Source organism: Lutjanus erythropterus, chromosome 13, assembly GCF_056507025.1.
Source record: "Lutjanus erythropterus isolate fLutEry1 chromosome 13, fLutEry1.hap2, whole genome shotgun sequence".
In the NCBI taxonomy this organism is placed as follows: Eukaryota; Metazoa; Chordata; class Actinopteri; order Lutjaniformes; family Lutjanidae; genus Lutjanus; species Lutjanus erythropterus.
The window spans coordinates 25,899,424-25,914,819 of NC_139329.1; the positions used below are offsets into that span (position 1 = coordinate 25,899,424).

At 40.4% G+C, this 15,396-nt stretch overlaps 1 protein-coding gene across 2 annotated transcripts in view; it reads left to right on the forward strand.

The window, feature by feature from the left end:
* tln2b (talin 2b) overlaps positions 1–15,396 on the forward strand; it is a 114,913-nt gene that overhangs the window by 56,713 nt on the left and 42,804 nt on the right. For both annotated transcript variants that reach the window (XM_084733442.1, XM_084733443.1), the window contains exons 9-20: positions 57–161; positions 3,015–3,170; positions 5,388–5,489; positions 5,594–5,670; positions 6,947–7,130; positions 8,309–8,422; positions 8,823–8,931; positions 10,313–10,521; positions 10,746–10,844; positions 12,150–12,317; positions 12,598–12,892; positions 14,974–15,140. In XM_084733442.1, the coding sequence (XP_084589568.1) occupies positions 57–161; positions 3,015–3,170; positions 5,388–5,489; positions 5,594–5,670; positions 6,947–7,130; positions 8,309–8,422; positions 8,823–8,931; positions 10,313–10,521; positions 10,746–10,844; positions 12,150–12,317; positions 12,598–12,892; positions 14,974–15,140 (1,785 nt within the window). The remainder of the gene's footprint in view (positions 1–56; positions 162–3,014; positions 3,171–5,387; positions 5,490–5,593; positions 5,671–6,946; positions 7,131–8,308; positions 8,423–8,822; positions 8,932–10,312; positions 10,522–10,745; positions 10,845–12,149; positions 12,318–12,597; positions 12,893–14,973; positions 15,141–15,396) is intronic.

Consider the following 15,396-nt stretch of genomic DNA (forward strand, 5'->3'; position numbering starts at 1 on the left):
ACAACATATGTAGTAATCAGTCTGAGGTGGAGATGTGACTGATGTCGTCTGTCCAGGACCATAAAAACTGTGGAGAAATGACAGAGATCGAGGCAAAAGTGAAGTATGTGAAGCTGGCCAGGTCACTGCAGACATATGGAGTGTCCTTCTTCTTGGTGAAGGTAAGAGCTAAAACAAATTACCTTAAAATGAGCACTTTACATCTACAGGTGGTGGTTCGATGTCTCACTGTGAGAGAGGGTTCAAAAACGACCCTTCTCACGGTCATGCGACCAAAGATAGCCTGGGACAAAAGGCTAACATAAGCATCTCACAATGTGACTTCTGCTACTACCTATATCTAATAACCAGCCAAACAGAATGTACTGTGTGTGTCGGTGGACAAAGACAGATCATATCAGTGGATGCAACAACACACAATGGTGCCATAATTGATCCAAATGAGAAACACATGAAAATAAAATCTGAATTTGCCTTTAGTAATGACTGATGATACATCTGGTAATGTAAAGCAGGCATGTAATGCTCCTGTACTAATAAATGGCAGCTGTGATGAGGAAGCTGCTCTGATATGCACTGCACTGTCAAACAGGTATGAAAGCTTGCTGAAAACACCAAAAACCCCATTATCACAACAAATCAGAGGCTTCAGAGTGGAAGCTTGTGCGCTTGCAGTTCAGCAGCACACTCAGTGCTCTGAAATACTTGTGACAATAGCAATTCTGTTCTGTTCTGGTTTGGCGAACACAAAAGTGGAATGGAAGTGCGGCATGCGAATGGGATGAAGTCGCACCAGCAGGTATTATAAAAGCTCTCTGACAGCATCCCATTTGGTTACAAACTTGCAGGAATGGGTGGAAAAAAGAGGAAGAGTGCAGCTTGTCTGCTGTGGCCTTAATGGACGATAAATGGGATGTTTGGCCCCGTAGTTAAAGCAGACTGCAGGGTTCAGATTATCTTTGTGTGCCAGTGTGTGTGCGTGTGCGTCCACGTGCGCGAGCACTGTCAGTGTTCGATGAGGAGATGTAGTGATGGAGATTTCAAGACTCTGTTAAATAATTCACTCCAGCTGCACTCTCCTCTTGATGCTAGCAAAGGCAGAAGCACAGACCTGGCTTTGTTGAGGCACATCTAAGAGTTTATTGTAACCTCACATTTCTCATCTGTCAGTCTTTAATCACTGCAGGTTCCAGGTTGGAAAGACCTCTATTGCTGTAAGCTTCACAGATATGAAAGTACTGTACATGGAAAGTACTGTAAATAAGCTTGTATGTGCAGGGATTGATCTAGAAAAATATTTTTAGAGGTGGTCAAATGTATCAGTATTTGCTTGGAAAAGCTCCTGATAGTTTAACTCAAAACATTGATGTTATTGATGCACAAGTAACTGTGGTGATAGGTAAGGATAATACACAATGAAACAAACCGTGACATGATGGTGCAGGACCCTGATGTGAAGTAGGGGAGTCTTGAATCACGGTTTTATGTCACAATACTGACCTCACTGTATATTATCCCACTTATTGACACAAAATATTCATGATGATTTTATCAGGTTAAAAATAATTTTGATGCTCCTCCAGAGGTGTATATAGCAGAAATTAGGTCTTCATCGCACCAGTCTGTTATTCATAGCAGTGGTCTGCTATGCAGAAATGAAAGACCTTAGAATGATTCCAAACCTTCAGACATTTTTCGACGTACATGTTTTTTATTAAACGTGAGCCAATCATATAGCGCAATATATGGCTGGAACATATTATATGTTGATATATATTGAAAGCATCCTGACTGGAGACATCACACGCTGGCATGGGATGTGCACGGCCCAAGACAGGAACACTCTGCATCGGGTCTGCCAGGTCGTCAGCAGAGTGTCAGTGATACTGGGGAGGTGAGGTGCCTCGGCAGAACCAAAACGATACTGAAAGACAATACCCACCCCAGCCACAGCCTGTTCACCCTGCTGCCACCTCCTTCAGGCTGTGGGACTGCTTATTTCACCCTCAGCACTCCTCCATATTAATTAGTTTGTTTATTTTTATTCATGTCCTCAGCCTATTCCAATCAATCAGTCAAGAGGAAACTACCTCGAAATCTCACTATACAACCTTGTTGCATATGATAAGTAAATCACCTTGTATCCTTATATCAAAACTGGGGTAGCAGCAAGGGTGAAAAGACATCTTTTAGGGTGCGTGTGTTTGGTGCAGCAAGGCATTGAGGAGTGTACAATATACAGACCCCCTTCTATTGTGATCTTTTGCATAAGCAGATTTTCCCCAACAATAACCAAGGTTAAACGGTTTGAAATACCATAATACCTCAGCTGCCCACTTCAGATTAGAAAATCAGACTTCCTGCTTGATAATTATGACATTAACCTAAAACAATGGAGGTTTTTAATAAACCTTTGTATGAAGATATCACGAACACTGGAATAATGTTATCTGTCCTTGTGTTTAAGAGCCCTGCTACTAGAAGCTGTTCTATTCATTGGCCTTCGTGTGATTCTCACAGCTCTCCATTTTGACCCAGTGATAAAAAAAACAATAGCCCGGAGGCATGAAATGTACGTATTTTGAACTCCCCCATCTCTACAAACCGCTAATTTTTGTGTCGTCCTCTGCTCCCCTGGAGGGGAGCCAAGTGTAGGCTCAGTCTCTGAAGTGAGCTGTAATAGATTTTCAGTGGGCAGCGAGTGGAGGGCAGTGGAGCTGGTCAGGCAGAGAGCTGGTGGAAGCACCATGCTGGTGTGCTGACAGTGACTAAAGCCTGTGGAGACCCTGTTCAATAAAGCAGCAGTTAAACAAGGCTGAACTCTACCGGGTCACTTCACAGCTGCCCCTTCTCCTCCTCCTCCAGTCGGGGCTTTAAGGCATGGACACAGCATGTGTGTTACGACAGCACCAGCAGAATGGCACAACGATTTCGCGTCCGCGCCCTGAATGAATCATCTGTGTAGGTGTTTAGCACCGACATAAATGTTGTCTGATGTTTCCCCTCTCTGACAGGAAAAGATGAAGGGTAAAAATAAGCTGGTCCCACGGCTGCTGGGGATAACCAAAGAGTCAGTGATGCGAGTGGATGAGAAGACGAAGGATGTGGTGCAGGAGTGGCCGCTGACAACAGTCAAGAGATGGGCTGCTTCTCCCAAGAGCTTCACCCTGGTACTGTGTGACTCTCTGCATCCAGTCCTCAGAATTACAGAGACAGTTGCACCAATAAAGATTAATTTAATCTAAGATTTGTTTGAATCAGAGTTTGCCAAAATTTGGGGATGTAAATTAAATAGAATTTAATCAAAATGAGGATGCTTGCTTAAATAAATTGATAAATAAATGAAAATGGGGGGAAAACCTGTAACTTTCCACTGTTCTGTAGGCTTCTTCCTTAACATTGCATTGTTTGCTAGCTTGCCATGACAGTAAAAATGTTATATTTTTTGCTAGCTAGCTGAAAATAATAACAATGATAAAAGTTATAAAGAAAGGGTTTTTTTTGTTTCCTAGCTCACTAAAAAGTAGCTAAAAGGCAAAAGAACAATGTGGTGAGGAGAAACTTTGCTGGGGTAGATGGGTTACACCACCGCCACACCGTTCGTTGTCGCAATCAAACACAAAGCAGTTGTTAAAGTTTAATGTGTATTTATTGTGAGTCACTAAAGGTACAACAAAACTGAGCTGATCCCAGGGAGCAGATTGGCTTTTCTCAGTTGTACATTCATTTTTAGATCATCACCTTCTCTGATTTGAGTCCCCTTCTTAGTTTGATGGATTAGACACCATTATTTCATGTTTGATACTTTCCACAAAATTAACTATTCTCTTAAATCATTGGTGGTTACATTTTCTCCTGTCACATCTGAAGCAATAAAAAATAACTAAGCCAGTTTAATAAAGACCTATTAAAAATTATAAACGTACTGTTTGCTAGATAAAAGTTAACTAAATGTTGCATTGTTTCCAAGCTAGCTAAAAAGTTAGCTACACTATGACTTCATGATTTTTCTCAACCGATCGCAATCTCTCAATCTCAATCTATTTTGAAATTTAAACTTCATCGAATGTTAAGTTAATTCTGGATCACATTTTGAATTGGAGTTTGATGTTTTCATACAGTACAACAGAATCAAATGCTATCTGGTTTTTGAGTAAAAGCCAAACTGCCAAACTTAGGTTTAAAGAAAGGTTTAGATTTAATCTGTCTTAACTTTAACCTAGTTTAGAAGTTCAGTGCCACATATTTCAAAGTTAAACCATGATTTAATTGGGTTTAAAAATTTGATTTTGTTGATGCAACCCAGCCTTAGAGATTCAGATATTATACACTCCTAATCCTGTCCAAATACTCAGTTATTCTGTGCATGTTGTGCTTTACTCGGCTCTGCATCACGTATTCAAGCTTTCCCCCCAGTTTTCATTTTCACAAACAGCATCCTAAAAATTATTGAGACCTCAGACTCTGGTATTGAATGTTTTTAGCATGCTAGCCGGCCATTTCATCTGAGTTAACAATGGATGCCTGGGGAAGAATGTGCAGAATTGAAATGTATTATTGATCTGAAAGCTTTTTCAATTTTCTTAACCAGCTGTTGGCAACAGTACTGTCTGTTTTCCTCCCGTATTAGAGAGGAGCGCTCCATTTAAAGATTAATAGATTATGCAGATTTTAAAAATACTCCAAGGTATATTTGCCAACATTGATTTAAACTAAAAATATTCACCCTTGCATTTCTGTAGAATGCCTTTGAAGTGAGTTTTGAGATTCACTACTACTAATTTTTAATCAGCTCTTTGGAGGAATGGGATGTGCCATAGAAACCACTTTTTCTCTTCATTAAGGGCAGGTGTTGCCAAGTTTATTCAGAACCTCAACCCAGTAAGGCATTTCTTTGTCTGTGAAAAGACTGTTAAGATGTTATTAGGTATATCAAATGCTTAATAATCAATAGTCCAGTGTTGCTCAGGTATCATGTCTTCTTCTCAGTCCCTGGTGTTGGCCTCTGAAACTAAGTCATAAGACTAATTCTGAGACTACCAACCTTCTGCTGAGCAGAGTCAGAAATGAACGTACATCAGAATGAATGCTGCCCACCATCTACTACAACTAATATACTGATTATCGATAAATACCTCATACAACCCCACATCAAATAAGCCGAACTATCCCTTTAATGTTACACAATTAGAGATGTGCATGTAATCAACATGCAGTAACGTATCACAAATTTGATGTTGTAGATGAATATGATTTATCAAATTTCAGACATCAGAAAGACTTACTTGTGTTAGGTGTCCCCTAATGGGGAATCTAAATAAATAAATGAAAGACAGATGTTAAAATATTTTGCCCTGATTCTCTGCTGTCTTTGTTGTGTTACAAAGGATTTTGGAGAGTACCAGGAGAGTTACTACTCCGTCCAAACTACAGAGGGAGAGCAGATATCACAACTTATTGCTGGATACATTGATATCATTCTCAAGAAGGTAAGCGACTGCATGTAAAAACCTGAATTAGCAACATACATCAAATTCTTCCTACAATTAGGCCACATTATTTACTCTGACGTCTCCTACTCGTCTTTCTACAGAAGCAGAGTAAGGATCGTTTTGGCCTGGAGGGAGATGAGGAGTCCACCATGCTGGAGGAGTCAGTTTCCCCTAAGAAGTGAGTTGTACTCGTGAATTAGCGGCTGTATTGTAGGCTGACCATTCTGATTCAGCGAACACAGTTTAGTCATTCTTCATGAATTTGAACCTTACTGTTTAATTGTGCATGTAATTACATTTCCGCCTGCCCGGCACAGAACCCCCAAGAGAAGAAATGTTAGAATTAAAGACAAAAACAGCACTTTGAATTTTAAGATAACACCATCCTCAATATTCCACAATACAATTTGTTGAATTGCTTCCTCGGACGCTTTTTGTTTTTGCAAACCTAAACACAAAACCTGCCTCAGGGTAAAGCCACTAAATTATCATCTTATTTCCCAAATGAAAGCGGCATCATGTAGAAGGTAAGACATCATGCAGGTTAAGATATCATCTCATTGGAAGCTGTTTTATTCAGTAATTCTTATCTCACAGTTGGACGCCGTCTCTCCTGATTTCCCAATCTCGCTTAGTAACTGATGGAAATGAAGGTAATGGTGATGGACTGGGGCTTTATCACACAGAGCCTGGAAATTTGTTGTCACTGGAAATCCACATGGCTCTTAGTGAAACCGCTCGCTGGCAGAATGGGGCATCATATTCCTGCTGCTTATGGGCCAATTGACTCATGTTGTGGTTCTCAGCACAAAAACATAATTGCTGCCTCTCAAAACAAGCCATAATTAACCAATGGAGTCAGGAGCATCTGTTGAGCTGGGCAGGAAAACAGACATTTTTCCATATAATATTTTTTCTGACAATGCCTACTCACTGTGGGAGCAGTTGTTAGCGTGATAATTGTTTTAATTATAATTTTGAAACAGTTGCGTTATCATTGGGAACAATTATCAGAATTCAAAGATCCACTCGCAAGTAAAACAATTGAAAATAGAAAATACTACATCACCTCCAGGAGTCAGTTTGCAAATTAAAATGCTACCGTGTAACAATTATAGGTTTAAAATAGGATCATTTATAAATGATCTGATGGTTTTTGTAAGGATAGGAGACTATATGAAAAGTGCAATGAACATGATTATACAGTCACCAACCCTGACTAAATTTGTTAGTGCTTAGTTCATTTATATTAGTGACCTTTCCATGACTCACATGATTTCATTTAAATCCTCATTTTTCCACATAACCAGAAGGTCACAGATTTGAATGCATCTGCATACACTCTGTATGTGTATGTTGAACAAAAATGCACAATGAAGGAACCTCATGATTAAAGTGTATTTTATTATGACTTTCTACATCTATTTCCCATCTCTTTTTCTTTCCTGTTTAAGGTCCACAATTTTGCAGCAGCAGTTCAATCGGGTGGGGCGTGTGGAGCACGGCTCAGTGGCACTTCCAGGTATAATTCGGTCGGGGTCTATCGGCGGGCCTGATACCTTCAATATGGGCACGATGCCCTCTGCGCAGCAGCAAATCACCACAGGACAGATGCACAGAGGACACATGCCCCCACTGGTGAGTGAGAGTATTTTCACCTGCAAGCAAATATGAGCTGCGTTCCAGATTGCATACTTTTTCTTTGTACTTTTAGTATTTACTGCAGCTGCACCAGCAAAGTGCATATAACTACTTTGTCATAGCATGTTTCCATGAAGACTGACGCTCTTACTCACATGTCCATTGCAGTCCGTAGCATGAAATTTGAAGAAAAAACTGTGCAAATTTGGAACAGGTGCTATATTACTTTATGTTACGTTGGAGATGCAAGAAACAAAATGATCTGTCATCTGGGAAGCCTGCTGGCTTGCATTCTGCAAAATGCAGCTGGAAGTAGTAGGACATTTTTAACATACAGTGTATTGACACTGATATTTAAAAATGAAATATTGATATCATGTTAATAATACACATATGATCAGATCATGTAAATAACCTGGTGCCTCTTAAATATACTGTACAGTAAATCAGTTACAGTTATAGTTACAGACTATCTCTCCACCTCCCTGTACTCCTAATTTGAGAGTAATTAATTTGCCAAAAAAGAAAAAAACAAACAAAGACAGTACATTTGACCATTTTTTTCTGCTTTACTATAGATATTGTGATAGGATCATTAGTGAATTATTTTAGCCACAATAAACATGTAGTGAAAATCTGATGTTCTGGCATATCAATTCTTTTTTCCAGCATGCTAAATCTGTGCATTGGTAGCAAACACGCCGATGGTGTCTTGGACAAATATTGTATTTCCACTGTGTCACCATATTTTGACATGAAATCGTGTCATCCAACTTTGTGCAATTAAAATACAGAAAGAAAGAACCGAGGGGATGAGAAAATGATGCATCACCTTCACTGTGCTCAATTCTTCTACCTTTTTTAAATATCAGAATACGGTGTTGAGCTCATTCTTACATTTTTTATGAAAGTTGGATCTGCAGCATCTGAAATATTGCTTGTGGTCCTTGCTGTCAACAATAAACCACAACAAACAATATGAAGAGACAAATAGAGAATGAAAAGTTCCTCATACTCGCACTAAAAGTCCATCTGTCTCCTGCGGTTTATAGACATTAGATTGCAAGACAGAGAGTTTCACAGTTTTGCACCCACAGACAATACATTTCACGTATCTAGATTGCTTTTGTTTAGTCATTTGCGCAATGTGTGTCTCTCTTGTTTGTTTCAATCAGAGTCTGGCCCAGCAGGCCCTGATGGGGACCATCAACAGTAGCATGCAGGCTGTGCAGCAGGCTCAGGCTGACCTGGGATACGTGGATAATCCGCCTCCCCTGGGCCACGACTTAGTAAGTCTCCTTTCTACTTACTGCACAGTTTTTAAAAATATTTTAGAATAGATGCAGCATGGATAGATTCAGTACTCCTCCACATTCCATCATTTACAGCAGCCACTCCACTCATAAATGTGTGCTTTCTGATATTACAGCCTCTGGTTTTGCAAAGCAAAGGCAGATTAGACAGAATTAAGCATTCGCATCACATCAAAGTCCATCATATTTCTGAAATATAATTAGGATATAGAACTGACTGTAAATATGGAGGCTGCATTTAATGCCTGAGTGTTTCCAAAGCCGTAGGTGTTGTACAGCCCTAGTCCTTTAATCCTGCACGAGAAAGTTTATACGAGCTGAAAATCACCCACTGTGATGAAAGCCAATAGCTCTGCTTTTCCTCCTCCAACGAAAGGCATCCAGAGTTTGGGTTCAGAACAAAGTGGATGAATCCAAACATGAAATCCACTCTCAAGTTGATGCCATCACCGCTGGAACGGCATCTGTGGTCAATCTCACTGCAGGTGAGTGCCCAGGAGAATACTAAAAGCTAAAGGATGGATCATGATACCATTTTCAGTTTTCATTTATTTCTACACCAGAATTCCAGTTCATGGATCGGGTTTATATTCTTGATTATCAGCCATAATGTTGTAGCAATGCAACGTAGATTTACCATGAGCTATGAGGTTGTGAAATCATGGCATGTGCTCCTGTAGTCTGTAGTAAACTAACAGCACTGTCTCTGAATGGTCGTTACAGTGAAAAGTGTTTACTGTGTTCTGCTAATTCCACTAGCAGGCTGGCTAGTTAGGGAGCTAACATTAGCTCACGTGAGTTGTCTTACTAATCATGTCCTTATGCTGCAGTGAATACAATACAGTGGATTATAACAAAAAGGTGCATAACTTCCAAATGGATTCATGCAGTATGACCAAACTCATGAACCGTTTGTTGTAGACTCTTGCAGAAGAAATCATTGTGCTCAGCAGAATTTCTTTTTCATGTGACAAATGCCTCGCCCCCCTGTACACTTTAGCCACACCCTCTTTCATAACTCATGAGGTGTTTGTCATAGAGCCTAGCAACAGGTATCACTGGACTTGACAGAGTTCCTTTTTCCATTGGTGTGACTTAATCCCCCTCCTTTTACTTAAGCCATGCAGGTATATGGTTGCGTGTGTGTGAATGCATGCACACCTGGATGCATGGGCATACAAACATAGCAGTAGCTGGTGACAGCTGTTGTGAATTTGTGCTTGTTTTTGCTCAGAATCAAATGTTTAATGGTCATGACTTAAAACACTTAATATAAGTAGTTTATGAAACATTATTTAATGGGTGAATGAATGTGGAATTGACTTCCGTTACCATCCAAAAATGCATGGCCACCGTTGAGCTCCATTGCAAAACCAAGATGGGAATCAATAAAAATGTTTTCCAAGTCAGAGTTAAGCACTCCCTGATGATGCTCTTTTAAACAAAGGTGCATTCATCTGATATTTTTCCCTAATAGATATTTCTACTGATAAATAAATCTTGAACTCAACTTCCTGTCAGCATCTCTCTCCGCTCCCTGTTGCTTGGCAAAATGCCAGTCAAGTTCCTGCCAGCCTTTTGCAGGGTTTTAATCTTACTTCGCCATCTGTTTGGTTGCACTTATGCTCCCCCACACTGTCTAATACAAAGTTTTTCTTCTTCACGGCCACTTGGTCCATCAATGTGCTCATCTCCGTGGAACCATTTCAAATGGGCTCTAATTATGACACTGACACTGATGTGTGTGTTACAGCATGTGACATGCAAGCTGCCCCGTGGATTACCTAAATCAACGTGGCAGCAGCACAGCAGATTAAGATGCACAGCAGAGGTGTATTTTTAATGATGGCAATCCATCCTCCACAGGTGAGCCCACAGAAACAGACTACACGGCGGTGGGATGCGCTATCACAACCATCTCCTCCAACCTCACGGAAATGTCTAAGGGTGTCAAGCTGCTGGCGGCGTTAATGGACGATGAGGTGGGCAGTGGACACAAGCTCATGGGTGCTGCCAGGATGCTGGCAGGAGCTGTGTCAGATCTGCTCCGCTCTGTTGAGCCTGCTGCCGCCGAGGTGAGACTCCCGCTGATTATTGTACTGACTTAGACTTCATCCTCTACTGTAATCCCAGTAGCCACAAAGCCACATACAGTGTTGAGCGGCATGCCGTTCCTTTTATCAGTGTCCCAGTGAGGATAATTTTTGATCCAGAAGTCTGTTTTAGATAATTCACGGAGGCCTGTGTATGTGATGGGCCAGGCCAGTGTAATGAATGTGGTGATGTCATCCTCGTACAGCCCAGACAGACGGTGCTGACTGCGGCAGGAAGCATCGGACAGGCCAGCGGGGACTTGCTCCGTCACATGGGGGAGGGCGAGACCGATGAGAAGTTCCAGGTCGGACACCGCCTACTCACTGTTTCTATGACACTGCTGGCCAAACAGGAAGACACACGGATTCTCAACCCCTCTCTAAAAATGACAATACATGCTTATATAATCATATCAGGCTTTATTATTAGACTGTTGCAATGTGGATTTTCTAACAGAGTGTCTCAGATATCCATTAACACTATCTGTGGCCCTTACTATCTGCTTCATTTACCCTCTACATACACATCTTATAGTTGCTAGATGGTTTCTCACAGCATTGATACCACTTGCGTTAGTGTTAATCCCTGGAGAACAGGCCTCATATAGCATCTATACATTCTTGGTCTCATGGAACCAGTACACCTCTGCTACAAGAAGATCAAAGTTGTCTCTAATCCATTTGATTTACTTAAAGGGATAGTTCAGATTATTTGAAGTGGTGTATGAGGTACTTCTCAATAGTCAGCGTATTATACAATAGATTCAAGTCGACACGTCCGTTTGGAGAAGCAGCATGGAAGATAAGTAATGTACTGCTATGGACAGGGTCAGCAGAAAACTCCACTTTTATCCATTTAAAAGAAGGCCCATCTAAAAAAAATCAATACTTGTTTCATTGTACACAATATTTAGAATATTTTCACCACTTCACCTTGCTGTCAGCCTTTTCCAACGGGAAACCACCTTTAGATAGACCACATATTACTGTGTCCCTCTTAACCAGACTCCACTGGAGAAATTTCCTCGCGTTCCTGCCATTATGTAACTTTTGTTGAACTACAACTTACCTTTTAAAACACCGAAGTTACACAATAACACAAGCAAACTAACAGCTTGAGGCTGTGGTAAACCAGTAGCTTTCTTCAAGGTGAAATGACAGTGCCAGTGGAGCAATATTTGACTTATGCAGCAGTTTAATGTGAGAAAGACCTGTCTGACGACAAGGTAAAATAGTGAAAAAACTCTAAATATAGCCTACTCATATTTATTTTGTCTAAAATACATTGTGCTGCTGAGACTTTCCATGCCAGTTCATGGCTTAGCTCCTGTTCTGGTACTTCTCTCTGCTCCCCACTTCAAATAATCCTAAGTATCCCTTTAATTACACAAGTAAAATTTATTATTAATCTCCTAAAATGCATTATCACCATCTGCGTCTTGCTTAAGGTATTTTTACTGTTACACTACTCTTTGTGCACTAGATGTTCAGTACTCTCACTCTATCAACTGAACAAAATGAGTTAAAAACATTTACTTTCTTGGTCCCCTCAGTCACATGTGCGCAGCTGTGCTGTGTTTCAGTGAAGGACATTGATTAATATGTTGCAGGACACCCTGATGAATCTGGCCAAAGCAGTGGCCAATGCAGCTGCTATGTTAGTCCTGAAGGCCAAGAACGTGGCCCAGGTGGCTGAGGACACCATATTGCAGAACCGGGTGATCGCAGCTGCCACTCAGTGTGCCCTGTCCACCTCGCAGCTGGTGGCCTGCACCAAGGTACTGATCTAAAACTTGTTCATCTCTGTAGCCAAGTAGGTAAAGGACATACCAGCAGTCAGGAAATGTATGACACTGGCCATTGTTACTATTTACTGATGAAAAACTGCAGCATTGAACCTTTTTTAAATTTAAAAACAGGTCTTTGTGTCATACTGTGAATGAAATAAGTGGTTATTTTGGTCAGAAACTTCCTTTAGATATATTGTATCTAATGTCATCGTAGTCTTCAGCTTTTGTGATTCATCTGCGTTTCTGCCAACGACTGTGTGTGGTGCAGGTGGTGAGCCCGACCATCAGCTCCCCAGTGTGTCAGGAGCAGCTTGTCGAGGCCGGGAAGCTGGTGGACCGCTCCGTGGAAACCTGTGTCAAGGCTTGCCGCTCGGCCAGCGACGATGGCGAGCTGCTGAAGCAAGTCGGGGCAGCAGCTGGTGTGGTGAGCCAGGCCCTCAGTGATCTGCTGCAGCACGTCCGCCACTACGCCAGCTGCGGCGAGCCCATCGGACGTTACGACCAGGCCACGGACACGATCATGAACGTGACAGAGAACATTTTCACTTCCATGGGTGATGCTGGTGAGTGCCAAAAGAAGTTCTGGTCGTACTTTATTTTATAGTGCACCAATAAGACCTAACAAGATGTACTTTGTATTGAATTAGACAAATCTAGAAGTAATATTTTCTTTATAAGACAGTTTTGAACCTTTTTTTAGACCCTTATTTGATTTTATTAGAGGGTAATTTGGGACACATTACAACAGAACTGTACTATAACTAAAACATAGTATTTCTCACTGTAAGACCATTACAGGACTTTATTAGAGGGTACTAATACTAATAATGATACTAATACTAATAAAGAACATATTCTCTTTAATTTTTGTCTACTTTGATACACAGTACATTCTCTTATAACTTATTACTGTACTGTAAAACAAACTTCTCAAGGATAGAGAACACTGTGGATGAATTCCTCTTGAAAAATGTTTTTAATTTAAGTTGTTCAGTATCTTTGCAGTTTATCTGTTTACTCACAACAAGAGCTCAACAGTAATAAATCAGGTGATCTCTAATGAATACCTGCTTTCACTTGACTTCTCATGTGTTTTGACTGCATGAAAGGGTGCGTTTGTGTTTGTGTTCATGTTAAATGATTGAAAAAACTTTTTCAAAGCTGAGGCCATTTGTTATGGTCCGAGCCATGAGGCTGAAGAATTTTCAAACCCAGCCAATTCTCAAGGGGTTGTAGGAAACATGTCATCCAAAACCACTACAGAGCCCTCAATCTGGACTCAATCAGGCTCAGGGAGGCTTTGAAACTTAAAAGGAAACACATGACCTGGGCATTTTTGGAAGGACAAACTTTTTACCTTCTATAAATCAACACCAAAAAAAAAAAAGAAGAAGAAAAGATCAGCATTCAGTGATTCAAGTTCAGTCTACATATAGTGTATTGTTTGATTCTTGAGGCCATCGGCTGTAGGTTGTAAAGCTCCTAGAGGTCTTGTCTTTCATAGACTTCACTGTGCTGAGTTATTTCGAGCTAGAGGTGGGTGTTTGGGAAACACAGCTTTTTATAGCAGGTGTGTGGGGAGATGTTACATATATTCCAAAGACTTTCATTTGTGTGAGAGAGGATGACTCACTGGAAACCTTCAGCTATAAAAGTTCATGAAGGTGAAAACAATGATGTGTCTCCGTAAGACCAGGATACTTAGGGAGATGTCTTGGTGATGCGCTGGGGTTTGGTGATATGATGATTATATACCATGAGATTATATTCATTTTTCAACTGTCAGACATCCTGTCACGCTGTTCCTTTAATATCTTCGGTTGTATTTGGCCAATGTGGGCAGTGTTGCAAATCAGAGAACAAGACTGATTTAACTCAGTATTTAATGTACAGGATTTTTGCATCAGTTAGATGAAATATCTTTTTTTAGGTATTTCAGTCACTGGATTAGCCATAAATAGATTTTTCTGTTGGTTATTTTAGCTCTATAGAACATCCACAAAATATATATTTCACAATATACATATACTGGTAGTGCAATAAAAAAAAATTCCATATATGATTTTATCCGTATCACACATGCACATGTGCAGTACACTCCTACCCCACTACATTTCAGAGGGAAAAGTACTTCTTGCATTACTGCATTTTTTTCTGACAGCTGTAGATGCTGGTTACATTGCATATTCTGCAGATTATTTTTTCACGTATATTTTTAATGCAGTTATTTTACTTGTAACAGAGTATTTTAATGCTCTAGTATTACTTTTACTTAAGTAAATGATTCGAATACTTCTTACACCACTGCACATTTGTCAGTACTAATTAGCTGCTAAAATTTGAGGAGTGTTGCTATTTGTCTCAGGTTGTTGGGGAATTCCTTTGTCATAAGAAGCACATCCTTGATTCTGACAGATAAAGAGATGATGACAACGCCAAAACTGAATCATCCCTTTCAAAAGATTCTTGCTGTCAAAATGGATACAAATCTACAACAATCTGCACAACAAACAGACAGTTCCCAAAGACAGACAAAAACAAATGTAAATGGTCTGAAGCGCCAAATCAGTTTTTCAGCCCAAATGGACTCTTTGTGCTTTTATCGTAGTTGATAATCTTGATGTCTGTGTGTCTGTATGAACAGGTGAGATGGTGCGTCAGGCCCGGGTGTTAGCCCAGGCCACCTCTGACCTGGTCAATGCCATGAGATCTGATGCAGAGGCCGAAGTTGATGTCGACAACTCCAAGAAGCTGCTGGCTGCAGCCAAACTGCTGGCTGATGCCACAGCTCGGATGGTGGAGGCCGCTAAGGTAAGAGTGAAACCACTTTACTCTCACAATGTAGTGCAACAAATGTGAATAATTATTTGCTAAAGCAGGTATCTAGTTATGTAATTTATTGAAATACAATTTAATAACATAATCTAATTGCTTTCTGTCATTACTCAATGTTTTTCTGTAGTTTAATTACTCCTCCATTCCAAATTAAAACAGGACACAACACAATTCTCATTAGTGTAACCCCATTATAAAAATCAGTTTGATCTACAATTGTTGATTTTGTGTA